This window comes from Phacochoerus africanus, chromosome 3 (assembly GCF_016906955.1).
Source record: "Phacochoerus africanus isolate WHEZ1 chromosome 3, ROS_Pafr_v1, whole genome shotgun sequence".
Classification (NCBI taxonomy): Eukaryota; Metazoa; Chordata; class Mammalia; order Artiodactyla; family Suidae; genus Phacochoerus; species Phacochoerus africanus.
In genome coordinates, this window is record NC_062546.1 from 160561432 (window position 1) to 160587974 (window position 26543).

Below are 26543 nucleotides of genomic sequence, written 5' to 3' on the forward strand. Positions count from 1 at the left end.
TAAAATACTGAGTCACTATGCTGTACATCTGAAACTAACCCACCATTGTAAATTAACTATACCTCAATAAAAATGACAAGTAACAATGACAGTTTCACAGCGTACAAAGCCACAGAGAGTTATATTATGGTTATGATATAGGTTATGACCTGTTCTACAATGTCAGTGTTTCTTTTTCTTCTAAGAGATGTCAACAAATGTGGAAAAAAAGGAGTTCCTGTTGTGCCTCAGTGGGTTACTAACCTGACTGGTATCCATGAGGATGTGGTTTCAACCCCTGGCCCCACTCAGTGGGTTAAGGATCAGGCATTGCTGTGAGCTGTGGTGTAGACTGCAGGTGTGGCTTGGATCCCATGTTGCTATGGCTGTGGTGTAGGCTGGCAGTTGCAGCTCTGATTCAGCCCCTAGCCTGGGAACCTCCATATGCTGTAGACGTGGCCCTAAAAAGCAAAAATAAACAAAACTCAAGAACTTTATAATCATTTAACAAATTATGTACGGTTTTCTTTCCCAGATAGTCAGCTGAGGATGCTATACTTTTGAACTCTAAACTTGTATTTTTAAAAAGGCCAGGAATTTTTTTTATTCCCTGAACAGATCTATAGGGTCTTGAAACATAACATCCAGACCAGAACTACTCAAAGTGTGGTTATGGGCTGGTGCTGTCCATAAAGTGTGGCTGGTGGGTGACAGAACAGAAATTAAGCCCTTCAAAACATGGCACTCTGACGTTGGCATAACATCCCAGCATATGACCACTGGGCTTTGATGTGTCTTTTTAAAAAAATTACTTGATTTTTCTAATTTTAGTGTATTTTATAAAAGTATTGCTTGTGATGGATTGGGTGGGTGGAACTGGTCCATCATCCCAGATAATTTAGGAGCACTGTCACGGATCATGAGCTACAGTACAGAAGCTAAAGCCACATATGACAGGCACATACATAACATGAGAGGTCATCTCTTGAACGGATTAGCCATGGGGCCACTTGCACAACTTTTTTTTTTTTCTAGAATTAAAAAAATTTTAATACAGTTCAAATCAGCATGCATGCTTCACTTCAGCTTCTTCACGGCCAAACCTGGGGGCAGGGACTACTTCAGCTTCTCTGCCTTCTTTGTCTGTGATGACCGAGGTGTACAGGTAACTGCTGCATCGAACTTTAAACATCACGTTATCCTTATTTTTCTTGATCTTGACAGATTTGGCACCCTTTTGTCTGGCCCTAAGCAGAAAGTCCTTGACTTCCTCAATTTTGCGGGGCATGGCGACAAGGCTCAAACCTTGAACAGCAAGGAGGGAGCAGAACAGAAAAGGACTATTTTTTAAAGACAGTAATGAAGGAAGTAGAAAGAGCACTGGGCCTAGGAAGCAGGACACACTGGGGCTCAAATTCTGATTCTACCACTTTAGCTATATATGTATTTCAGCAACTTTTTCTTACCTTCTCCAAGTTTGTCCATAGCTATAAAATGGAAATATTAAAACATATTAGAGTGGTTATGAGGTTCAAAAGAAGAGGCATAGAAAGTGCCTGGTACAGTGCCTGAAGGATCGCCAACAAATGCTGGAACTTCTTTCTCCTTTTGATCACTGCCTTTTTGGAAAGTGGACTAAATCTAGAAAACAGATCCTCCAAATTATTAAAACAATAAACAAAAGCAGTTATCCCACTGAATGCATTTTCTAGGATTTAACCCAAATCTCTGGTGACCTATTAGGGTAACACATTCAGGGATCACAGCAAAAGTATTCAAAGTTACCTTAACTAGATTCCTAGATCTCAGAAAGACTGAAGATTTGAACGTATCTGAATAAACGACACGCCCACTCAAGGGGGGTGGTGAATGTTGGTCAGGAACAAAAAAATTAGAAAAACGGTAGTCACAGGGAGGAAAATGTTGTCAGGGCCTGCAGACACTGGAAGGGTGGTATCTGCCAGGGACCGGGTATCCCATCACCTAGGAGAAGCTAGCCCCCCTGGGGGGTGTCTGCATTAGCCATTTTGGCCTGTTGACATTAAACATGTGAGTTATATAGCAAACTCCCTTTGTTTTCTTTCTGTTCACCAAGGAACCTGTTTATTACAATTTTGATTCCCCATAGACCTGTCTTCAGAGAATCTAGGGATTCTCTGAAATCAGTTCAAGTAATTTTATCCCTATGCCAGTTATGTTTTTGGCTGTAGATCACTAAATGGACAGACTATATGAACTGGCTAATGTGGGACAAGTCATTTTATAGTGCAATGACAAAAACAGGGATCTGAATCAGTAAGGCCACAAGGCCCCAACCATATGGTTAATTCATCAATGGTCTCGCCACCCAGTAGGGTCTCTCAGAAGGCAGCTTGCTCCTGGGGTCAGGTGAAAATACCCATCTTGGTACAGGCTTCTTCAAATTTCCACACTGATTAAGTTTCCTATGCATAGGATCTTTCTCTTTCAGTTGGACAAAAAAAAAAAAAAAGCTGATTTAAAAAACTGTACTTCTCTAACTCTGAAGAATAATCACACACAGGGTAATTTAAGACTGTTTTTCTTTTTTATGGCTACACCTGGAGCATATGGAAGTTCCTGGGCCAGGGTTTGAATCAAAGCTGCAGCTGCAGCCCATGCCACAGCCATGGCAACACCAGATATGAGCCATATCAGTGACCTACGCCAAAGCTTTCGGCAACACCAGATCCTTAACCCACTGAGCAAGGCTAGGGATGGAACCTGCATCCTCATGGAAACCATGTCGAGTCCTTAACCTGTTGAGCCACTATGGGAACTCCTTTCTTTTCTTGATGTCATTCCAGGGGTCTTAATTCTTCCACATGTTTAGATATATTGATATAACCCATCAGCTATTCCAAACCTCTTAAATTTCTAGATTTTAAGTCATAAATTCAAATATTGTCCTAAATGTCAGATGGACACTCCCCTGCAATTCAGCCCTAAATATTACTGGCAAACTATACAAGTAATTCACAAAGCATTTTTTGTGATATGTAAAATGTGTTTTAAGACCTTTTACAAATCACATTGAATGATATGATTGTTTAAGCATGGCCACCTACACTACTGCTCTCACCCACATGTTTTGGTGTCAAATGTCCAATTTGCTAACAACAGTGAGCTTTTGTGAGGCAGCTCCTGTAAGTGCTAACACAATAAAAGTTCTGCTGTGCTCCCTAATTGCACACCTATGGTGGTGAGGCACAGAGCCAACTGTCATCCGCCTGCGAAGGGCAGAGCCTTTTACGAAATGATCATTTAAACCATTTAAAGGCCTTTAAATAAAGAAAGAAAAAGAAGAGGGGTGGGGAGAGAGGTAGAGAGAGAGAGACAAAGAAGGGAAGAAGAGAAAACAGATCTCGTAGAGGAATTATACATGTTTGATGGGAACTAGAGCTGAGTTCAGCGCTGTAATAAACCCTGATTGAAATGAACACAACAGAAATACACCAGCTATATCACAAGTAATGCTTTTAATTGTTTAGCTTCTTACAGGACTCACATAACAGAAAGAGACAAATCCATGACTTCCTCTAAAACATGAAAAACAATGTCCCCAAAGGCCACAGCTCTTTTTCTCTTTCTTTAGGTATTTTTGTAACAGTAAACATGGTGACATCAGCTTGTTGGCCCACCAGAAGCTGCTTCCTTCCATCACTGGCACCTCTTCACCTTGGTGCAGGTAGGCCTAGTGGCTGTCTTGGCTGGGATGTCCCCAGCAGGCTGTACACACCACACACACACACACACACAGGGGGTAGTACACACACCACCTCCTGGGAGGTGAACAGAGTGAGCACAACCACGAACTCATCTCATATATTTATAATAAAGCACCAATAAATAGAATTATATAAAAAAAGAACTGATTAAACTGTGACAAAAATGACGTTAAGAACCATTTACACTTCTAAAACGGTCATCGTCATCCTAAATCCAAATGGAAAATGTCTTGACTTTCATATCAAAGTCTATGTGAAAGCAGATTAAACTGAGTACATTTCACAAAAATAGCAAAGCTCTTGACATTACAAGGTGTCTGGCAAAAAGACTTGTAAAATACTGACACACTGCTTCAAAGAGGAAATATTTGAAAAGCAATCTGACAGTTCCAAATGGGCAGCCACGCTCTTATGCAACAACATAGAAAAACTCTACTAAATTTGGCTCAGGAAAGCAGGAAATTATCTGTATGTTCCTCCTCCATAACCCTTCTTCTAGTCCTCATTCATTATGTGGCTACTCTTTATGACCTCACAGCAAAAGGGCCCACACCTGATTCTCACAGAGAATCAATTCAGCAACTTCTCAACCCTTAGGTTGCTTTGCCACGTTCAGATCTTTTCTCATGCCTTGTTTTGGCCTCTTTTCCTCAGGGTCAGAGCTCACAGTTAGTCCCTCATTTCACTCTGAATCTAACATTAGGAATCAAGAAAAAAAGATTTTGTTCTCTGTAAGAAAGATCACAAACCTGTTTTGTAGGAAATTGTTATAAACATATATAACTAATAAATAATTTTAAAAGATAGGCCACTCAATTTAAAATGTCACAAGAGGTTAAATGCTTTCAATTTCAACATACAGAAAACGCTATGAGAAGTAATTCTAATTTCTGATCTTTATATATGACTATAAAAGTCTTATCAAAACTTTAAAATATAATCTTAGGAAAATGTTTCTCTTTATTATAGTTATCAAACAGCTAGTTGGCTATTATTTAAAAATTAAAAATAAAAGAGTTACCAACATTGTGAGACCCAAGGCTATGGAGAGATGGCCCCTTGGCTTGCTTCTAAAGGTCTCTTCTACCTGAGTGGTACAAAACCATAGGGCTGGAGTTCTAGCACTAGAGCTGCCTCTGAAAAGCTTTGTGGTCTCAGAGAAGTTAGTTAACCTCCCCAAAGCTCAACTCCTCCATCATCAGCAGTTCCCAAACATGTGTTCCAAGGAATATTAATCTCATGAAAAAAGGGTTCTGTGGCCAAAGTAAGTCAGACACCGCTGAGCACAGTTTCTCCTCTTCGGAGATTCGCAGTGTGCATTAGCATTACTAAAGGCTCTGAGAAGTCCTGCAGTACATTTGTTTATCCTGTATCAGTATTAGTTGACCTCAGGATCCCTTTATCCACTGATGCTTATTACCATCCTGTGGACTACACTTTGGAAAACACTGGTCCAGCATTATCTCGTGTCTCTTCTAGCACTTACATTGATCACACATAGGAAAAGCAATGCAGAATCTTCTGACGCATGTCCTGGGAAATGAGAGGATTTAATGCCCTGGAGTTGATAAGGCACCTATTCATATTAATTGGCCCCTTAAAGATCAACATAATTCCTTCTTCCTAATGAAACTCTTCATTCAAGGAAAGTGGTAGTGACCATCACAGAATCTTATCGGTCACCTACAGTACAATTTGCAGAAGTAGCCAAGAAGGATTATCTCTAACACAGTTCCTTTCCAGTGTGATCTGACTTTTCTCCACAGCAAATGCTCTTGCCACTGTTCTCTAGAATGGTTCTGCCCACCTTTAATAGGATCTCTGCCCTTCCTTGTCCAGAATGATTATCAGTGTGCAGGTAGACTGTCAGGAGTCCTCAGGTTAAAGAGCTGCTCTTCCAAGAAGGCACCCCCGAGGCCATACTGTTCTTCATGCAGACTAATTTCTTCAGGTGACAAGTGGCTTCCTCCAAGAACAAAGTCTGCAAACCTAGTAAGATTTTTTTTTTGTTTTAAACAAAGTTAATGTTATCATAGAAAGGTTTATATGAAAGATAACATGTTCCCCTGCAACTTTTCCCCTTTAACTAAATTTTTGACTTTGTATCAACAGACGATGGCATTTACACAGTAGGTATAAAAACAGGCATGGCCTATGTGTTCCTTATCCAGATATTCAGGGAAAAGGTAGAGAAGTAGGCAGACTCAGAAGGACAGAGTGCTGCCAAAGATACCCACCTGTGTTTTCTAATTCATTTGTTCTTATTAAACATAAGACTTATTCATTATTTTTGTGTAAATACTTCCCCCTTCAATCTTGGAGGACACTGTCATTTGGATAAAGCCATGCAGAAGTAGAAGCAGTAAGGAAAAGACGTTGGGGACAGAGATGGCTTTCCTGGTGAACTTTACAAATGACCTTCCATACCCGTAGAGTGAGGGGCAGGTGACACCACCCATCCCACCCTCTCCCTATAAAGCACATCAGATCAAGAGTGATACTGATGCTGAGGGTTCCATGGTGCGAGTCAGAGCACTGGGGCAAAAGAAGACCCTCTGACAGCTTCTGCATCATTTGTTATCCAGGGAAGCTGTCTGTTTCTAGCCTGAAGTATCTGAGCCAAAATGTCATGGTATTGCACAGTAGCTCCAACTCAGGCTGGTTCAGGTAGCTGAGCGGGACTTACTTTTTTGGCTCCCGGAGCCTGGAGACGGCCAGCCAGGATGGGAAGCCAGGGCTGCGGCAGGCCTGGCGCAGCTCCTCCAGAGCTTGGGTTGTTGCAGCATCGGCCTGTTCCCTGTATTCGTCTTCAGTAAGATACTTAACCACCAGCTTTTCTGATGTAAACCAGTTCTTCATTTTCCTAAAACAGGCGGCATTTGGTTGCTAGATTCCTGGCCATATTTGGTTGCTCAATTCAACCCTTAAGATTTATAAAAATACATTTCTTAGACAGTAATGGTAATAATTCTTAACTTCCTCTATATCATGCTAGACTCTACTACCGTTCTCATGACTGAGGTTTGTAGAATATGTAGTCTGGGTCTAATAGTGCATTTCTCCTCTTCCTAGACCATCCTAACTAATGTCCTAAGGCAACTGAGGATCCATTTCTAATAGAGATGTCAACTCTGTGTGTCTTCCTTAGAGATTTCAAATCACACCATCGGACAATTAAAAGTCTGACTTCATTATGCCTGCCTTGCAGATTTTCTTGGGCGCTAACAAATGCAAGCCTTTGTTATGTCCTTTTATGGAGACCCAGCAAAAACACCTGCCACTTAACAAAGCAGCCGGGAAGATCTGTGGGATATCGCCTCCACCTAGTGGTGGTGATTCTGACTAACTTTTCAGAGGGAGTAAACTCTATATAATGACTTATAACAATTTTTCCTTTGCTACATGCTGAAGGGCATGCATTGGAATTTGTTTCCAACTAGGAAAATCCTAAAGGGAAGAATGTCATAAAAATGGGAATGATGAAAAGGTTTTAACATATATTTGTCAATGAGTATAAGAAATGTTTTGGGGAGTTCCCATTGTGGTTCAGTGGTAACGAACCTGACTAGTATCCCTGAAGATGAGGGTCCGATTCCTAGCCTTGCTCAATGGGTTAAGGATCCGGCATTGCTGTGAGCTGTGGAGTAGGTCACGGATGGCTTGGATCTGGCATTGCTGTGGCTGTGGCATAGGCAGGCAGCTACAGCTTCGATATGACTCTTAGCCTAGGAACTTCTGTATGCCGCGGGCGTGGCCCTGAAAAACAGAAAGAAAGAAAAAAGTTTTGGATGGTTTAAAATTAAATTTAACCAGAGATCCCAAATATAACTGAGCGTTAGAATTACCAGGAGGTGTTCTAAATATGTATTTTCTTGGGGTTTGGGGCCTGAAAAATCTTTTAGCATTTAGTGATTGCCCAGTGGTTGACGAGCTGGGTCAGGACTGACATTTCCTTCTCCTTTCCTGAACGCCTAACCTGGTCTCCCTAGAGGAAAACTCCTGGGCTCTGAACAGAAGACTGGGACGCAGTCCTAGCTTTGAGGTTTACCCACTGTAGACCTGGGGCAATTCCTTCCCAACTCTGAGCCTTACTTTGCTCATATGCAAAACAAACCAACCAACAACCGCCTCCCCCCCAAAAAAAAATCCAAAAGCAATTATCTACCTCAGGAGGTCACTGTACAGATGGAAAACATTATTTTATGTCAACCTTTCCCACAGGTTTAGCACAGTTGGCCTAGAGTAAATGTTGGATAAAGATAACCAAAAGAGTAGCTATGTATTATTAGAACCCATTCAAACCGTTCTTTGCAAACCAGAAAGTACTATACAAATCAATGTGTTATTTCCTCTGGTTTATTATTTAACTTATAAGTTCCTGTTTTATCCTCAAATTAATCACTAGCAAAATGAAAAGCTGAAGAAGGTACAAAACATTTTGATCATTACATATGTGTTAACAGAATGCCCAGCAGGTACATAAAGGCATCATCATGCAGGTGACAGAACACACTCTGCTCTTGGCAGGACAGTGGATGTTTGAAGGGAAAGTGGAAGGAATTCTCTCTCAGGTTCCTCAGGCCACAAACCAGCAAAGGAACAGAGCTCTGGAGATGTGGAGTGGCCTGTTTCCACCTGGCAGAGGGCCCTCTGAGAGCCAGCCACAGGCACTGCCTGCCTCTGAAACAGGGCAGAGAGAAGTCAGCATCAGTCCCTCTGACCCGGCCTTGCCAACGTTCTCTGCATAGGGGTCCTGTCGCTGGGTCATTTTAACTGTGATGTCACTACACGTGCAGTCATCAGATCCATAAACTACACGTTACCACTGTCTCCTTCTTCACAGCCAAGCTTACTTGTAAATATTTATTACCCGTTCTTCCAGCCTTGATCTCACTGCTCTATTCCAGGCCTGCATCACCTTTTGCCTGGACCACTGGATGTCTGATGACTGGTCTCCTGCCCCAGAACCAACCCTTACATCCACCCTCTGTGCGAGAAGATGGATGGGCCTCATCCCACCACCTAATGAATGTTCATAAGTCTCTGCTTTGATTTTTGTTATATTCTTAGTTTCAGACTAGTTGCCCACATTTAAAAACCCTAAGAATTTACATTCTAATCCATATTCCCAGCTTTTCTAGAAAACCAGAGAGAGGGCAAAGCAAGGCCCATTTCCCCACATGGCAACAGTCAATTCACGCTGAGTGGTAACTGCCCCCATTTCGATGAGGCTATGTTGTACAATTTCCCACAGGCTTCGCCCCTGCCTTATCTCTGCTCAGAATCACTCTCTCAGGGTCACAATGCTTGGGGACTCAAGCATTGTGACTTCTTAACTCCTGTCTAGGCAGCAGCAGCCTGAGCACTGGCTCAACGGCCTAATGGTCCTCTGCCTCCAATGTGTACATGATCAGATTTGATTTTTCAGCACGACCTGCAACGCCCCCATGACCTGGTTGACATCCACCTTGCTCGACTGCCTTGTAATGGTACCAAACCTGGCTTTCTCCTGATCAGGAAGGCTCTTCCTACACTTATTATTTGCCTGTTTTGATTCATTAAGATTCAGTCCAGAACTATCTCCTCTAGAAACTCCCCTGAACTTTTTTTTTATATGCCATAGTTCCTAGGCAGGACAATTTTAACACTGCAGAGCTATAGAAATGTATGCCTATGCCTCAACAAGTACACCTCATGGGTAGGCACCATCTCCACCTATGCACCTCATACAAAAACAGGGGCTCATGGAGTCCCTGTCGTGGCTCAGTGGTTAACAAACCTGACTAGCATCCTTGAGGATGAAAGTTCAGACCCTGGCCTCGATCAGTGGGTTAAAGATCCAGCCTTGCTGTGAACTGTGGTGTAGATCACAGATGCGGTTCTGATCCCGTGTTGCCGTGGCGTAGGCCAGAAGCTACAGCTCTGATTCGACTGGGAATCTCCATATGTCACAGGTGCGACCCTAAAAAGACCCTGCCCCCCAAAGAAACCATGCTCAGATTCCATCACTGAAGTCATAATCAAGCTGTGACAACAGAAGCTATCTATTTTTTTTGTCTTTTTGCCATTTTTCTTGGGCCGCTCCAGCGGCATATGGAGGTTCCCAGGCTAGGGGTTGAATCGGAGCTGTAGCTGCCGGCCTACGCCAGAGCCACAGCAACGCGGGATCCGAGCCGCGTCTGTGACCTACACCACAGCTCATGGCAACGCCGGATCCTTAACCCATTGTGCAAGGCCAGGGATCGAACCTGCAACCTCATGGTTCCTAGTCGGATTCGTTAACCACTGAGCCACCACGGGAACTCCTCATCTTTTTTTCTGTATTTGCGAAAGGCTTAAGCCTTACCTTAAAACCTAAGAGAAAGGAAAGTCCCAAGTATAAATAATAACTTCCAATCCTCTGTGATTCATGTTTCCTAACTCTTATCTCATAAGCACCATAAACATCTCTAAAGCAATCTTGGGCCCTAAAGAAAGAAAACGGAGAATGAAAGAACTTTTAGGCAGCCTGAGCCCAAGTGACTGTGCCACTGATTTTAGTGAATTCAGGGTGAGCTGTCATTACCTAGTAACTGGAGGCACACCTCTGAAAGATTAATGAAGACCAGCAATAGAGATGGGATCACATGCCTATGTTCTCGATCCTCTCCCTCCCTCAGAGGGCATCTTCATATGGAATGGGAGTTAATGGTGAGATTAAATATGATGTGCCAAAAAATTCCCCCAAAGAGTAACTGAAACCAGAGCTTAAAACATCTAATTTATGATGGCAGGAAAAAGAAAAAAGATACGCACCATCTCACATAACTGAATGCCTGCAGCAGGTGGCACAGGTTCCTGGCGGACAGGAGGAGGAGCATCGCTGTGTAGGCGAACTGAGGCCCTGTGACACCAGCGTAGATCAGGAGCAGCGAGAGGAGACGCAGTGTCCACGCAAGGAGGCTGACACTCCTCTCCTCAACAAGTGGCCCGTGCTTGTAACAGACAGTAAAGCTGAGACATCCAACTACCAAGATGTAGCCTGTAAAGCAGAAGAATGTAAGGTAATACAATGCTGACCTTGAAAAGTTATGACAAAAACCTGGCAGACCCATGACTTAGAGCTAAGAACAGAACCAGGAAACCTTTTGTTTTTTTGTTTCAATGAAGTAAGGGTGAAAAATGCATTTAGGACTAGTTTTCTCTTCCATGTGCGATCCTAGGCTGACTTTTGTAATAATTAAGGATGTATAATAATAAATGACTATTATATACTGGTCTACCCGTTTTCTGGCCCAGAGTCCTGGAGGGCAATTGTTTATCATGGTTGTGTTGGCCAGGAATAAACCTCAGCATATGTCCCAGTCTGCTACAAAACCTATTCATTTTTGCTTTCTAGTTACAATAGGAAAATGTAATTTTACAGTGGAGGGATCAGGGCGCCATCCTTGCAATACAGTGCTCAGTTTCCGTATTGCTAACAGAGGGACAACGAGATAGTCTGTGGTATCTCCTGTTGTGATCCAACATCAAGTGCAAGCCACCTCTTACGTATTCCACCACGTGTTTCATTTGTATCTAAGCAAGCCTCAAGAACTAACTTCCGGGGAGTTCCTGCTGTGGCACAGTGGGTTAATAATCTGGGCTTGTCTCTGTTGAGGCACCAGTTGATCCCTGGTCCAGTGCAGTGGGTTAAGGATCTGGTGTTGTTATAGCTATGGTGCAATAGGTCACAACTCTGGCACAGACTCGATCCCTGGCCCAGGAACTTCCACATGCTGTGGGTGGGACCAAAAAGAAAAAAAAAAAAAAGAACTAATTTCTAGCTTATAAAAAAAATATAGTGGGGGAGAGAAACAAGTTAAATTATACCACAAAGGAATAATCAGAGAAATCCAGAAAAGTATGACATTATGGGACAACTAACTTGGTCTCTTCAGCACAGCACTGTGATGGGGAGGGGGGAACTTGCTATGGATTAAAAGAGACTTACAGGACACAAGAGATGTAAAATGTGATTCTGGACTGTGTCCTACTTTATAAAAATCAACCATCGAGGATGTTTAGAAAATCTGAATGTGGCCTGGATAATAGATGATTTTACATAACTATTTTATTTTTCATTTAAGAGTTATTTAACAATAGAGGGAAATGCTCCTGCTTTGTAGAGATGCTTACTGAAGGAAATATACCATAAAAGCAATGATTTACTTTGAAAATACTTTAGCATAAAAAGAAAAATGGGCTAAAAACATAAAATCTTCAAGTGAAAAAAAAATTGATTGCTTTTGTTTTGGGTGGGTGGACCTGAATGAGAAATTTGGCACTGAAAATTTAGAAGAAAATTGATTATTTTCCTATTATGTATTATTTCCCAATTAAAACAAACACTCTAAAAAAGTTTTTTTTTTTTTTTAATAATATCAAACAAGAAGATCAAGTCTCTGTTTATGAAAAGTCAAGTTTTCAACAGTCATTTCTTTAGGATTTCTCACCTTTCACACTGAACTCGTTAAGAAAAAGAAAGAGCCACATTTTAGAGAAATTTTTTCATTACAATTTATGTGTGTTAAGAGCTTAATCACAATTTCAAAAGCATAGGCAGTCAAAAGGGGCAAATACTTTTTTGCTCCTTTGATCATTAGCATAGAAAACTAAGGATGCCATACTGAAATAGTCTACAGTAAGATCTAATGAACTGAGATCACCAACTATGGAAAATAAAGTATCATTTTAAACAGCTCTTCTCCTTAGTTCAAAATGAAAATCTGGATGCTGGAGAGAAACATATGTCAAAAGAAGGTCTCTGGCTGTACTTATTAGCTTTACCAATAACAATGTATTTTTTTAAAATTCACCTACCTAATACATACACTCTGTTTTCATACCACAGCCACTTCACATCTTCCGTCAGTTGATACACAACATAAACTGAAGCAAACCAACAACCAACCATTAGAGCCCAAAAGGTGCTATACTGTGTGTGGAAGAAAATAAATGACAGTTTTTGGTTCATTCACTCTCATAAAAATAAAAGTAAACGAATAAACCCTTCGTATTAGAGACTTCCATATCAAACTTCATTGAAGTCAATTCAAGATACTCATGACCCAGCAATCCCACTCTTGGGCATATATCCAGACAAAACTCCCCTTGAAAAAGACACATGCACCCGTGTGCTCACTGCAGCACTATTCACAATAGCCAAGGCATGGAAACAACCTAAATGTCCATCGACAGATGAACAGATTAAGAAGATGTGGTATATATACACAATGGAATACTACTCAGCCATAAAAAAAATACCATTTGCAGCAACATGGATGGAATCAGAGATTCTCATATTAAGTGAAGGAAGTCGGAAAGAGAAAGACAAATACCATAAGATAACACTTAGATCTGGAATCTAATATATGGCACAAATGAACTTTTCCACAGAAGAGAAAATCATGGACTTGGAGAATAGACTTGTAGTTGCCAAGGGGGAAGGGAATTTGGGGTTAATAGATGCAAACTATTGCCTTTGGAGTGGATAAGCAATGAGATCCTGCTGTGTAGCACTGGTAACTATATCTAGTCACTTACGATTGAGCATCATAACGTGAGAAAAAAGAATGTATACATGTATGTGTAACTGGGTCACCTTGCTTATAGAATACTGTAGACCACCTATAATGGAAAAAATAAAAATCATTAAAAATAAAAAAAATTCAGAATACTCTTCCAGATATGGTATACGCACAAGCAGCTTCAATGTCACCTGGGAGCCTGCTGGAAGACAGACTCTCAGGCCCACTGCAGACTCCTCAACCAGTCTACATTTCAAGAGGAACCCCTACATGACCTGCATGAATGTTGCTGTAGGAGAAGTGCCATTCTAAAGAATAAATTTATCTCAAACTAATGCTTGTGTGGCAGGCTTTCATCACAGTAACTAAAAAGTAGCATCATGATCTAATATTTATGTATCTTTGATTAAGTACAGAGCATTCTTCTACTGAAGGTGTTTTGGGGAACTAATAATAATGAAGAAATCCCCAGATGTAGCAATGCTATTATTCAAAGCCCTGATGGTTCAGCATCACGACGTTCCTCAGCTATGCCAAAAAAAATTTTCACTCAGCATAAAAGGAACCCCTGGCACTCATAAGAAAAATATATTACCTAGAAAATAAAAGAGTCTCAAAAAAAGTATCACCAAAACTTAATACTTAACGCTTACACACAGTAACAAATGAGAACGGAATCTCTACAAAAAGATATTTTAAGCCAGTTTAATACAGTGAAGAAATACAGTTTGAATTAGGAACTATCATAATGAACATGAATTCATTTTGATCTTTTCATGCTTATGAGAGCATGATTTCCATTTTTATTCATTTGCACATAGTATACTTACCTTAGGAATGAATCTTTTCACCAACAGCAGGACAAAGACTAATGTCATTAGAATACCTAGCACAGTCCCCGAAGAGTAATAGAAAACAGGGCTTCTGTCAAGACAAGCAGATAAAAGCCATGTAAATGCCAAGTCCTACTTTCAGTATTAGAAACATGTTAAACTTAATGACAGTAGCCATAAAGAATAACAAGAAGATGGCAGCTTTAATTACATGCCATATTCTTTAAAAATGAAATTTCTAGGAGATTTGGCTCAGTGGAAACGAATCTGACTGGTATCCATGAGGATGCAGGTCTGATCCCTGGCCTCACTCAGTAGGTTAAGGATCCGGTGTTGCTGTGAGCTGTGGTGTAGGTCACAGATGCGGCTCAGATCTGGTATTGCTATGGCTGTGGGTTGGCCAGCACCTACAGCTCTGATTTGACCCCTGGCATGGGAACCTCCATAAGCCATGGATGTGGCTCTAAAAAGAACTACAACAACAACAAATTAAAAGAAGGAGAAATTTCTAGGAGTTCCCTTGGAGGCACAGCAGGTTAAGAATCTGGTGTTGTCAATGCTATGGCTCGGGTTGCAGCTGTGGCATGGGTTTGATCTCTGGACCTAGAACTTCTGCATGCTGTGAGCGCAGCAAAAATAAAAAGGAAAAAAAAGAAAAAAGAAATCTCTACTTGAAATTTATGGTAAATAGCTTGCTACTAACTCAAAACAGAATATCCGAGTTACCTTCTGTGTTCAGAATCTAGTCCAATAATTATTGGAGCACCTATCATGAGGGAGGCACTTGTCTGAGAACTTTACATGTATTCACAATAGCCCTGTGACATAGTTATCCATGGCTAAATTTTACATGGGAGGAAACTAAGGCATCAAGAAGTTAAAAACCTTTCTCAGGTCAGAATCTACCAGCTGGAGGATTCGGACTCGCAGCCCAGCTTCTCTGAGTTCACAGTTTACTCCTTAGGCTATGTCAGCAGCATACAATTTATTAAGACCATGGAGGATGTTAAACACACTTTGTTACACCATAAGGAAAAGCTCAAAAATGAATAATGTCCACAATAGCAAGTAAAGAAGTAATATATTATGGAAAGAAAATTTTTTTACATGAAAGGATTTATAAGAAACAAAATACCAGATAAAATGTTTATCCAAGACCCAGATATTTGTTAAATTCAACCTTCTGTATCAGAGCCAGAAATTTAGGAGTTAGCTCAAAGGTGAGAGAGGAAGGCACCTGGCATTAGAAAACATGAGCATATGGAGTTCCTGTTGTGACGCAGCAGAAACGAATCCGACTAGGAACCATGAGGTTGCGGGTTTGATCCCTGGCCTCGCTCAATAGGTTAAGGATCCAGTGCTGCCGTGAGCTGCTGTGTAGATTGCAGACGTGGCTAGGATCTGGCGTTGCTGTGGCACAGGCTGGCAGCAACAGCTCCGATTAGACCCCTGGCCTGGGAACCTCCATATGCTGTGGGTGCAGCCCTAAAAAGACAAAAGACAAAACAAAAAAAGGAAACCTGAGCATAAATTTCAGCCCCGGCAAGACTAGTCATACGATGACAGATATTGGTTTTCTCATCCATAAGATTAGAACAATAATACAGAGCTCATAAAGTTATTAAGAGAGTCAAACCAACTAAATATATGTTAATACGTCATACAAAATAATGCATGGGAAAGCACTCTGTAACCAGTACCTATCCTACTATACAAATGACTTACTGGTTTTAAAAATCTTTCAAACACTAGCTTCAGACCTATTTTTTGCAAAAACTAAAGCAAGAACTATAGACTAGTGGGAAATATTTAGCATAGGGTCAAAAATGCACAAAATTTTTGATTAACAAAATTAAGAAAGTAAAAATGCTTACTTACTGACTTAAGGTTTTTGCATAAAAAAAGAGGAAAACGCCCGCTACAAATATGAGGAAGAGTTTGAAATCCACAACTGGAGCAAAAAAGACAGGGGCACACAACAAAGATTTTGTGTCAATACAGTGTTAATGAAAGAACAGTTAATTTATTTAAATGTCATTCCAGAAAATCAAGTATAATAAAAACCAACTTACTGTTTCGATTCACACTTATTGTATAGATAAACATCTTCCTGGCAGGCTTCACGGAGAAGCACACAGTCTCCCCATATGGATTGATAGTTATGGTTATATCATTACACTCCTTTGGTGTCCAAAAGTTATGAATCACACATTTGATAACAGACAGAATGGTTTCTGGGTACTGGCAATTATGTCTTTCCGTGATATACACAATACTGAGCAGGCCTGAGCTGGTAATTTTCACCTACAAAGCAAGAACAAACAAATCCGCAAACACAGAAGTTAAAGCTTCTTAAAATCATGAGTAGAGGAGTAAAGAGAGCCCAAGGCTGGTTGGGTCAAGAACACTCAGATGTACTTGGTAACGTTCTGATCCCAGGGACAGAGCTAGAGATCTGTGTTTAGTCAACACACACCTCAGCAGACACACTTTGGAAAGTCATCTTTCTCCCCCTAGGTTGTGGTTAACTCCCTCTTCCAGCAGGTGACCGTGGCCAAGGGACATGTAAAAAGAATGAGATAGCAAATAATAGGTGGCAAACTATTTGGTTATAAACATAAGGAGAATAGGGTTTATGTCTCTACCATTTCTACTGTGACTGAGTCAAAGCATTTCTATCTCACGTAGAAACACATGTGAGAAAGCATTTCTATCTCACATAGAAACGTGTTCAATTTCAGCCGAACATATGTGATTCAGACTCCTCTCACCATACCTTCTGAAGAGGAACCAGAACCCAACCTCAGGTCCTACTCAAGTCTCACAGCAAAGAACCATGTACAACGCCAAGCAGATGATGACAGCCCTGGGATCACTAAAGGACAACTCTGCTGCTGCCTTTGTCCTTCTCTATTTCTCTTCTTTGTCCAAGGTCAGAGCAAGCCTGAAAAGGGGAGTAAGAGCACTGGCTCTGAATCTGGGGCAGCAGGTGACATAACCCACTCTCTACCTGTGCCCTACTTTTCTTGGACTTTAGTTCCTGGCTCACTGTTGCTCTCTCCCCAATACATCTTGCCTTTTTTTTTTTTTGTCTTTTTAGGGCTGCACCCGTGGCATATGGAGATTCCCATGCTGGGTTCAAATCGGAGCTATGGCTGCTGGCCTACGCCTATGCCACAGCAATGCCAGATCCAAGACGTGTCTGCAACCTACACCACAGCTCATGGCAATGCTAGATCCTTAACCCACTGAGCAAGGCCAGGGATTGAATCTGCATCTTAATGGATACTAGTCATATTTGTTTCCACTCAGCCACGACAGGAACTCTTACCCCTTCCTATTACACACATTAAACATACACAATACACACTCTAAACTCCTAATACCCTGCTCTCTTGGTTCCTTGAACTCCTCCCCTTTTATGCTCTTGTCCTCCAACCCATCTCAGCTCATCACTCCCATAGCCACACCCTACCCTGTCAGCCCCAAATACAGGCTGGATCTCATGCATCCCACTGGCTGACTACCACGTCCTACCTTCCCAGCATGCCCCCCTTAACCCTGACCATAGCAAGCACTGACCCCACCATGGATCAAGCATCTTTCCCCCAGCTCCTCACCCTTGATGTTCTCAGCCCCTTCTTACAGCTAAGTTCCATGATCAATCATTAAAAACCATTCCCTTATATGAACCCTTAACTTGTTTGCACCCCTCTCACTGTTACACTCACTTGCAAAATCCAACCCTCCACCTATTCCACTTCTGCATCTGCACCACTCATCATGCTGAAGAAACTCAGAGTGCCCTCACTTCAATCCTGTGTCTGTGAACCTCAAGTGGGACCTGAAAGCTGCTGGTCACCCTACCATACATTCCTATCTAGTCACTTTTCGGCTCTCTCCAACGGTGACCTCACAGATTCTCCTCCCTTGATACCCCAACTCTTCCCCCTCCTCTCTCCTAGCTGATGATACTTCCTACTTCACTGGGAACAGAAGACACTGGAAGAGAACCTGGATGGGCTCCCATCTCCACATCCACCCACCTGTCACCATCTGCAGGCACACGCTCTGCTTCTGGCCTGTGCATTTCCAGAGGAAATTTCTGCCAGAGAGGAGACTTACAGGCTCCTTTCTAAAGGCAAGCCCCCAACCAGTGCGCTGGATCCGATCCACCTTTGCTACGCAAGGATGTATCATCAGTGCTTCTTCCTGCTCCACTAGACCATTCCTAGCAGAATATAAACATGCTAGTATTTTTCCCATTTAAAGAACAACAACAAAAGACCTATTGACTCCTTTCTCTCCAGCTATCACCCCTTTTCCTTGTTTTCCAAAGCAACAGAATTCTTTTTAAAAGTTGCCATACCTACAGTCTCCAGTTCCTCTCCCCCACTTCTCTCTTTAGCCACTTTAATCAGGCTTTCATTCCTGATGGGCTGTCTCTGACAAGGCCACCAGTGGCTTCCATGTTGCTAAAACTGAATGGTCGATTCATTCTCAGTCATCCTATCTGATCCCTCAACAGCATCTGGCACCGCTCATCACTCCCTCCCCGCTGCTGCACTTCCTGGGGCTCCCTGGGCATCTCCTTCACTTGCTGCTCTTTCTCCCTGACCTCTTAATATCACACTGATGCAAATTTAGTCATTGGTCCTCTCCTCTTCTCCATCTAAACTCATTCCTTTGCCTCATGGCTTTAAACACCATCTATAAATATGCATCACTGCTTATTTTTGCAAAAAGAAACACAGGAAAGCTATATCGGAAACTAACAAGAGTAACTAGTAGATGGGTTGGGGGGGAATGGGTTCGAGGGATGAGGGGGTAACACTTCTCTGAGAACACCTTTGTGTAGAGATTTGACTTTTTAAGCCATAGTAATACTGTACATACTAAAAAATAATGACAATAAAATCATTATCAGGATGAGGAAAAACTCTGAAGTAGAAACAAAAACAAATATATAAAAATGAATAATATAACCATACTGAAGGGGGATGGATAGGAACAAGTTAATCCAAGTTATCTTTTGAGCATGGTATTTAGACTGCAACCCCTCAAACTAAAGATAACACACATTGTAAATACTGAACTTGTTACTAGGTTTGTTTTTCACAACAGTATGGCTTAGCAATTCTGAAACTACTCTAGGATCAGGCAAATAAATATACTGAGGATAATGGGAACCTGGTTCCTCATAATCGGAGAAAGGGAGTTACAAATATGGAAGGAAGAAAGACTAGAGTGAGCCCAGTGGTACTGGAGAGGTCAGAACGCATGATTTTTGATAGATAGGAAGAAGAAAGGAAGGAAGAAAGTGTACAGGAGTATGGCTGTGTATGGGTGTATATATACACATAGGACAGTGATTTCCTGCTAGTAGTGAACATACCTAACACTTAATGCTCCTTGGAAAAATGTATTACTCTGGAGCTGTGTCTAAGAAATTCCAGGAGTTCCCGTCGTGGTGCTGTGGTTAACGAATCCGACTAGGAACCATGAGGTTGCGGGTTCGGTCCCTGCCCTTGCTCAGTGGGGTAACGATCCGGCGTTGCCGTGAGCTGTGGTGTAGGTTGCAGATGCGGCTCGGATCCCGCGTTGCTGTGGCTCTGGCGTAGGCCGGTGGCTACAGCTCCGATTCAACCCCTAGCCTGGGAACCTCCATATGCCGCGGGAGCGGCCCAAGAAATAGCAACAACAACAACAACAATAACAACAACAACAACAACAAAAAAGACAACAACAACAACAAAAAAAGAAATTCCAGGATAATCCGGGGAATATCTTGGTTGCCAGGAGGTAAAGCACTCAAAGAATGACAGGCACAAGTTAAAGGACATAGGAGCTAGTTCCAAGGGGCTCCTACTGGCCAAATGTCAGACAATTTGAATACCAAAATAAATAATAAAAGTAACAAAGTGTAGTCTAGCAAGTGAACTGGCAATCCATGAAACTATATGTATATAAACATGGGTGGGCAAAACTCTTTCTTATAGAAGAATGCCAATTAATGCAGAAGGAATAATGGAATTAGAAGGTCACTGCGTGATAAACATTGTGATAATATTGATCCAGGCAAGCATCATCAATGGAGGATAAAACAAGGGGGTGAAAGTCTGATGAGGAATAGAATACATACAGTTGCAAATTATCCCTCAAAATATTCATTCATTACAGAGGTGATAAGCCAGTTTACAGTGGTAAAACTGTAAATTGGCAGGTGCCACCTTACCTAAGTGATCAAAGTATATCATTAGTAATGGTACAAAGCAACATTACATGCACCCTGATGACGACGGCCTGGCTGATGGCCTTCCCTCAGCCAAGAACACTCTTTCCTCAAATACTCTGTTGGGTACCTCCCTCACTTCACTGAAATCTTACTCAAATGTCACCTTTTCAGTGAGAACTACCTTGACCAGTCTTTTTAGTACTGCAACTTGCCCCCATCCCCCTCATTCCACTTGTCTTCCTCTACATTTTCTTTTTTCACAGCACTTACTGGTTTTATCATTTTCTTCTCTTTTACATTTATGTCTTACCCCACTCTACCCCCACCTCTGAAGAGTGTAAACATCACAGGAATAGGGATCTGTTTTGTTCATGATATATCCTAAGAGTCTGGAACAGTTCCTGACACTTAGTAGGTGCTCAATAAATATCTGTTAAATGTTGAATGACGGAAAGCACTAGGCTATTGAGAGGAACTACTATCTTGGCCATACCTGGGCTCAGAGGTAACTTCAGAATTTCTACATAGGAGGGTTTGAAAGAGCAATTATTTTGGAAAGTAGGTGAGAAGGCGTTGTCTTGAGCCATATTTAAACTGAAAGCACATTACACTCAGTATATTTATTTGGAGGGGTTGGAGAAAGACTTATGAAAGAGTATGGAGAATTAATGTTCCCTCTCATACCCTTCCCCTTGAACTACTGTGTGATCCCCCAGTTGCCTCATACTGACACACAGCTCTATGTCATACAAGAGCTACTTCTACTCTTCTTTTTTTTTTTTTTTGTCTTTTTAGGGCTACACCCATGGCACATGGAGGTTCCCAGGCTAGGGGTCCAATCAGAGGTATAGCCGCTGGCCTACGCCACAGCCACAGCCACAGCAACGTGAGATCTGAGCCTCGTCTGCGACCTACATCACAGCTCACGGCAATGCCAGATCCTTAACCCACTGAGTGAGGCCAGAGGTCGAACCCGCGTCCTCATGGATGCTAGTCAGGTTCATTAACTGCTGAGCCACAAAAGGAACTCCAAGAGCTACATCTACTCTTTAAAAAAAGTACATTTTAACTCCCTGTTCCTAAGACATAATGTAAAAGTGGGCTCTTACCTGCACAGTTGACCAAATATACTTCCATTTCATCTGGGAATTTTGATTGTAGCAGTAACAGTCTGACTGAGAAGTTTTAATTAAATCCATTTCCTTCAAAGCTTTACACCTTGGAACTGAGAAATGGAAAAGGGAATATATTTCCTAAGTATATAACTCCCCAGAGTCTTCTTTCTTTTTTATTCACAGGAATAATGATAGCTGGTTACATTCTATGACCAGTAAATTCTTCTATGTGGTATTTGTAGCCCCTTGGTCTCTCCAACCTATCAGGAGACAGACAGAAAGATTACAGTCCAGTATCAATACTCTTATGACAAATGAAGGGACAGAGCACGTAAGAGCATGGAGAATAGGCACTTCTTCAATCCTGAAGGAGAGGACAAGGACTGAGGAAGGCTTTGCAGAGAGGCGGGAATGTGAGTGGAGCACTAAAGGACAGTCAGGGGCATGGAAACAGAAGTCAGGAGGTGGGGTGGGGGTGGCAAGTACAGACAGAACCGTAGAGAAGAGGGGAAATCATGGAAGTGGTTCAGCCATCCAGGAAGATAGGTGACATTTCAATACCTGCAGCTAGAGAATAAGCAGTGCTCACTATTACACTAAGGAGTGTGGACTTCATGCTGAAAGCAGAGTAAGCATCAAAGACTTAGCAGGAACTGTTAACATGCAAAAGGGTTTAACTGAAGGAATTCAGGGAAGGTGTGGGCAGGGTTAATGCATTAACGTCAAGGACAATAAAGAACTGTGAAGTTCCCCTGGCAGCAACAAGAGTGGAAACCCTTTAAAGCCCCAAGTCCTGGAGTTCCCACGTGGCGCAGTAGTTAACGAATCCGACTAGGAACCATAAGGTTGCGGGTTCGGTCCCTGCCCTTGCTTAGTGGGTTAACGATCCGGCGTTGCCGTGAGCTGTGGTGTAGGTTGCAGACGCGGCTCGGATCCCGCGTTGCTGTGGCTCTGGCGTAGGCCGGCGGCTACAGCTCCGATTGGACCCCTAGCCTGGCCGCAGAAGCGGCCCAAGAAATAGCAAAAAGACAGATTAAAAAAAAAAAAAAAAAAAGCCCCAAGCAATGGCCAAGGAAGGACCCTGCTGTTACTGGAGCTGGGAGGACAGCAGTCTAAGGTACCATAATCTCTGCCAGAACTTCAGGGCATGCTCTCTCCTGTCCCCCCATCACTGCCTCTCATTGTCCAAACCAAATGGGGAGACAGAGGGCAAACCAGGGGCCAGCTTCCAGGCATTGAGCAGGGGAGAGAAGGCAGAGGACGGATCTGTGGGCAGACAGAATAACCAGCTCAATCAGGAAGGCTCAGGAACACAGTCCTGTCTTACAAAGAGCATTCTACAAGCCATGTGAAATGTAAGGCAGGTGGGCGAGAAGACGGAAAGCAGAAGGACTGTCATAGAGGCTCCCAAAGCTATCTAAACAAGAAATGAACTCAGGAGGGAGAAAGAACAGATTAGAGAGCGCTGAAGAAGTGGAATCAACAGACTTGGAGATCCACGGATGACCAGAAAGTTCTGGTGAGTGGGGAGATGGTGAGGCCCTTTACCCAGAAATCCTGGAGAAGCAAGCAAGCTTGTGCAGGGAAAAGGAAATGAGTTCCATCTTGGACATAATGATTGTTGGTAGGACTAGGTGAAGATAGGTCTGTTGGAAACAGATATAGTACGTATATAAGTGTGTGTGTTCTATGTGATGCATAAAAAAATTATATGATATATAGTATGTAATATACAATACAATACAAGACAGCATAATATATAGAGGAAAAGAGAAGACAGGTGCTGCATCATATACGGTAAATATACTAAGTGCCACAAGGAAATTATAAAGAAATGGTGTGCATTTTATTCTGTGGCTACTGCTTTATCTGAATTTAAAATGAAGTGAGATAAAAGTCATAATTCTTCTGGACCCAAGAAAGGGTGTCACCATTGCATCTGTCAAATATAAAAGAATAGGGAATGCTCCTGGGCACACAAAGAAACAGGCCTTACACCCAACCCTCAATTCCTCTCAGCAGAATGTGGTCAGCTGTTTCTCCAGAAAAACCTGAAATGAAGCTAGAACAACCTGCTACACCAAATTGGGAAAGGATTGGGTAACCAGGAATAAATAGTTGACAATTACATCCATCTAGGGAATAATACAGATTAAGCCCAGATAGGTCCCTGCCTGGCTAGAAACATCCTTAGCATTAAGCTGGAGAACAGTGAAGGCAGATACTGTGAATGCCTTCAAAAATACAGTTGTATAAAAGTCAGGATTCTTGGGTGGTGGCACAAAAGCAGGAAAATTACACAAGGATCCAGTACCCTCCACTGTGATGCTGTGAAACCATTTTTTTTTTTTTTTTTTTTTTTTGCTTTTTAGGGCCGCTCCTGTGGCATATGGAGGTTCCCAGGCTAGGGGTCCAATCAGAGTCAGAGCTGCCAGCCTACACCACAGCCACAGCAATGCAGGATCCAAGCCATATCTGCAACCTACACCACAGCTCACGGCAACGCCAGATCCTTAACCCACTGAGTGAGGCCAGGGATGGAACCTGAAACCTCATGATTCCTAGTCAGATTCGTTTCTGCTGTGCTATGACGGGAACTCCTAATCTTTACACTTAACAATGTGATGCATATGTTTTTAAATATACCAAGACGTTTGCAGAGTTTGAGAGTCTGAGATGCAAATATAAGAACCTAGGTTAAGAGGCACATCTCAAAAAGGCACGAGGAGGAAGCTCCAGAGGCTCTCTGTCAAATATAGGATATAAAAATTAAAAATGCTGGAGTTCCCGTTGTGGCGCAGTGGTTAACGAATCCGACTAGGAACCATGAGGTTGCGGGTTCGATCCCTGCCTTGCTCAGTAGGTCAAGGTTCCGGTGTTGCTGTGAGGTGTGGTGTAGGTCGCAGACGCAGCTCAGATTCTGCATTGCTGTGGCTCTGGCGTAAGCTGGCAGCTACAGCTCCGATTCGACCCCTAGCCCGGGAACCTCCATATGCTGTGGGAGCGGCCCAAGAAAAGGCGAAAAGACAAAAAAAAAAGCATTCTTCCATGGTCTGTTTATTTATACACAAGAGCCAAAAGGAAAATGCACAACAGTGTTACAAACACACAAAGCAAAGGATGCTGAAGTGCCTTCTTGGGTATAACTGAGGTGCAAATGACTCCTGGCCACAAGGCTGCACAAGGGAGAGGGCACTTCCAGGACATCAAGAGGCTGCAGCTGGGCCTAGAAAAGAGGAATGTCAAAGGAGGCAGTGGGGATCCTGGAAGAGTCTGAGTGGCTGTGATGAGAACACAGGACACACATAAAAAGCCCTCAGCTAGTGAGCAACAGAGGCAGCATCAGAAGGAGGGGTCCCGGCCGCATCCCATAGCCCCCTGTGGGCTCTCTGAGCAGGAACAGGGTGAAATCTGGCAGCTCGAGTTGAGAGCCTTGTGCTAGAGTCCCCAGTAAAAGCAGGGATTCCTACCCATGGCTGGGAAGGGAGCACACTCTGGTAGGGCAGGTGAAGACATGAGGTCTGAGGTCTGCAGACCCTAGCTGCCCATACCATTATCAGAACGTTAACTACAGCCCGTTCTTTCTTTACAGTTACTCCTAATACCACATGTGCTCACTGCTAGGGGCTTCTCCTGTGGTCCCTCCCTGCAGCCTTTCTCCCAGATGGTTCCACTATTTCAAGTGCTGAATCAATTCTCATTAAGAATAGTGAACTACCCTCTTGTTAGTGGTCTTGAGGTCAGAGATAGATGGGCCCCTGGGCTGAGAACAGCTGGGACTTGGTAGGCTAAGTACACTGGGCCTTGCTTCTCTTTGACCCATCAAGCAGAATGCAAATGGCAGGAGCTGAGATTTGCTGGAGTGAAAAGATGACCACATCAATCACTCCTGAGGTCAAGGAGACTTCCTCAACTCTACATGTGCAGAAAACCCCCTAGGTGTCAAAAAGGGAGGGGGTGCTAGGCCCTAACATGTCCTGATAACCATCCTATAACCCTTTGCTCTGGAATCCATCTTGGCCAAAAGATGTGCACGCATATTAGGAAGGGCCCTGGGTCCGATCAGGTGTGAGAAATAAAACAAGGTAATTGGCCAAAGGAAAATAAAGACCCAGAAGAACTGTGCCATATAAGTGATTTAAATCACCTCGCTGGCGTGCTCCTCATTGAGGGGGACACCTGCGCCCACACTCCTCCTTTGGGTGTGTATTACTGCTTTGCTTCTGCCTTAGATACACAAACTACTTTTCTGTGTGCTCTCCCACATGTTTCACTATGCTTCTAACAACAAACTTCCTTTTTCACAGTCTTTGCCTCCCTGAAACTTTTCTGCTTTCAACGGGGGGCAAGAATCAGGGCAATTCTGCTTTTAGCCTCTAGCTAGTCTAGCAGCTAGGATTCCTGATTTTCATCCAGGCTGCCCAGGTTCAATTCCTGAGCAGAGAATTAAGAGCTCACTCCAAACCATCACTTGCTGCTGTCTCTCGAAATCAGCCTGAGGAAGCATCCTCTTTGGGGCCTGACCTTTGCAAACAAAGGCCACCTTCCAATAAGGTTTTTTTTCCATTTGTCCCCAAGACTGTCTCCTAAGACATTTGAACTCACTCTCCCTTCCAAGGACCAGGTATTTCTGACCCTCTCTCCTGCTTGGCTTCTCCAGCCACATTAACTTTCCTGTTCTCTAGACGCTGAGCCACCCCTGCCTCAAGCTTTCCTACATACCTTTTCTTCCACTTACAGCCCACTTTTCTCGGATCGTGACAGAGCTTGCTCCTTCTGAGAGAAAATGTGCTTGCTCAAATGTCACCTTCTCAGGAAGGCCTTTTCTGACCCCACTGTCAAAGATTTTGAAACCAAACTTATGGTTACAAAAAGGAAAACATGGCGGAAGGGATGTTAGGAGGTTGGGATTAGGATATACTCGCTACTATAAATAAAACAGGTAAGTAACAAGGACCTACTGTATAGCACAGAGTAATCTACTCAATACTGTGTAATAACCTATACAGGAAAAGAATCTGAAAAAGAATGGATATATGAATGGATTTACTTTGCTGTACACCTGAAACTAACAACTCTGTAAGTCA

General features: G+C 42.6%; 1 protein-coding gene and 1 pseudogene across 5 annotated transcripts in view; both read right to left on the bottom strand.

The window, feature by feature from the left end:
- Positions 1 to 1013: 1013 nt before the first annotated feature.
- LOC125122246 (60S ribosomal protein L38-like) lies at positions 1014 to 1731 on the bottom strand (annotated as a pseudogene).
- Positions 1732 to 3457: 1726 nt separating this feature from the next.
- NEMP2 (nuclear envelope integral membrane protein 2) overlaps positions 3458 to 26543 on the bottom strand; it is a 28821-nt gene continuing 5735 nt past the window's right edge. Inside the window, exons 1-9 of one of the 5 annotated variants that reach the window (XM_047773076.1) lie at positions 21451 to 21506; positions 16583 to 17050; positions 16179 to 16410; positions 15985 to 16057; positions 14104 to 14197; positions 12567 to 12681; positions 10521 to 10746; positions 6412 to 6588; positions 3458 to 5714 (exon numbers count right to left, since the gene is read on the bottom strand). In XM_047773076.1, the coding sequence (XP_047629032.1) occupies positions 5573 to 5714; positions 6412 to 6588; positions 10521 to 10746; positions 12567 to 12681; positions 14104 to 14197; positions 15985 to 16057; positions 16179 to 16410; positions 16583 to 16609 (1086 nt within the window). In that variant the 5' untranslated portion in view covers positions 16610 to 17050; positions 21451 to 21506 and the 3' untranslated portion in view covers positions 3458 to 5572. Of the gene's footprint in view, positions 5715 to 6411; positions 6649 to 10520; positions 10747 to 12566; positions 12682 to 14103; positions 14198 to 15984; positions 16058 to 16178; positions 16411 to 16582; positions 17203 to 21450; positions 21717 to 26543 lie in introns of those variants that run through there. The other 4 variants (XM_047773072.1, XM_047773074.1, XM_047773075.1 and 1 more) reach the window with 4 other exon arrangements.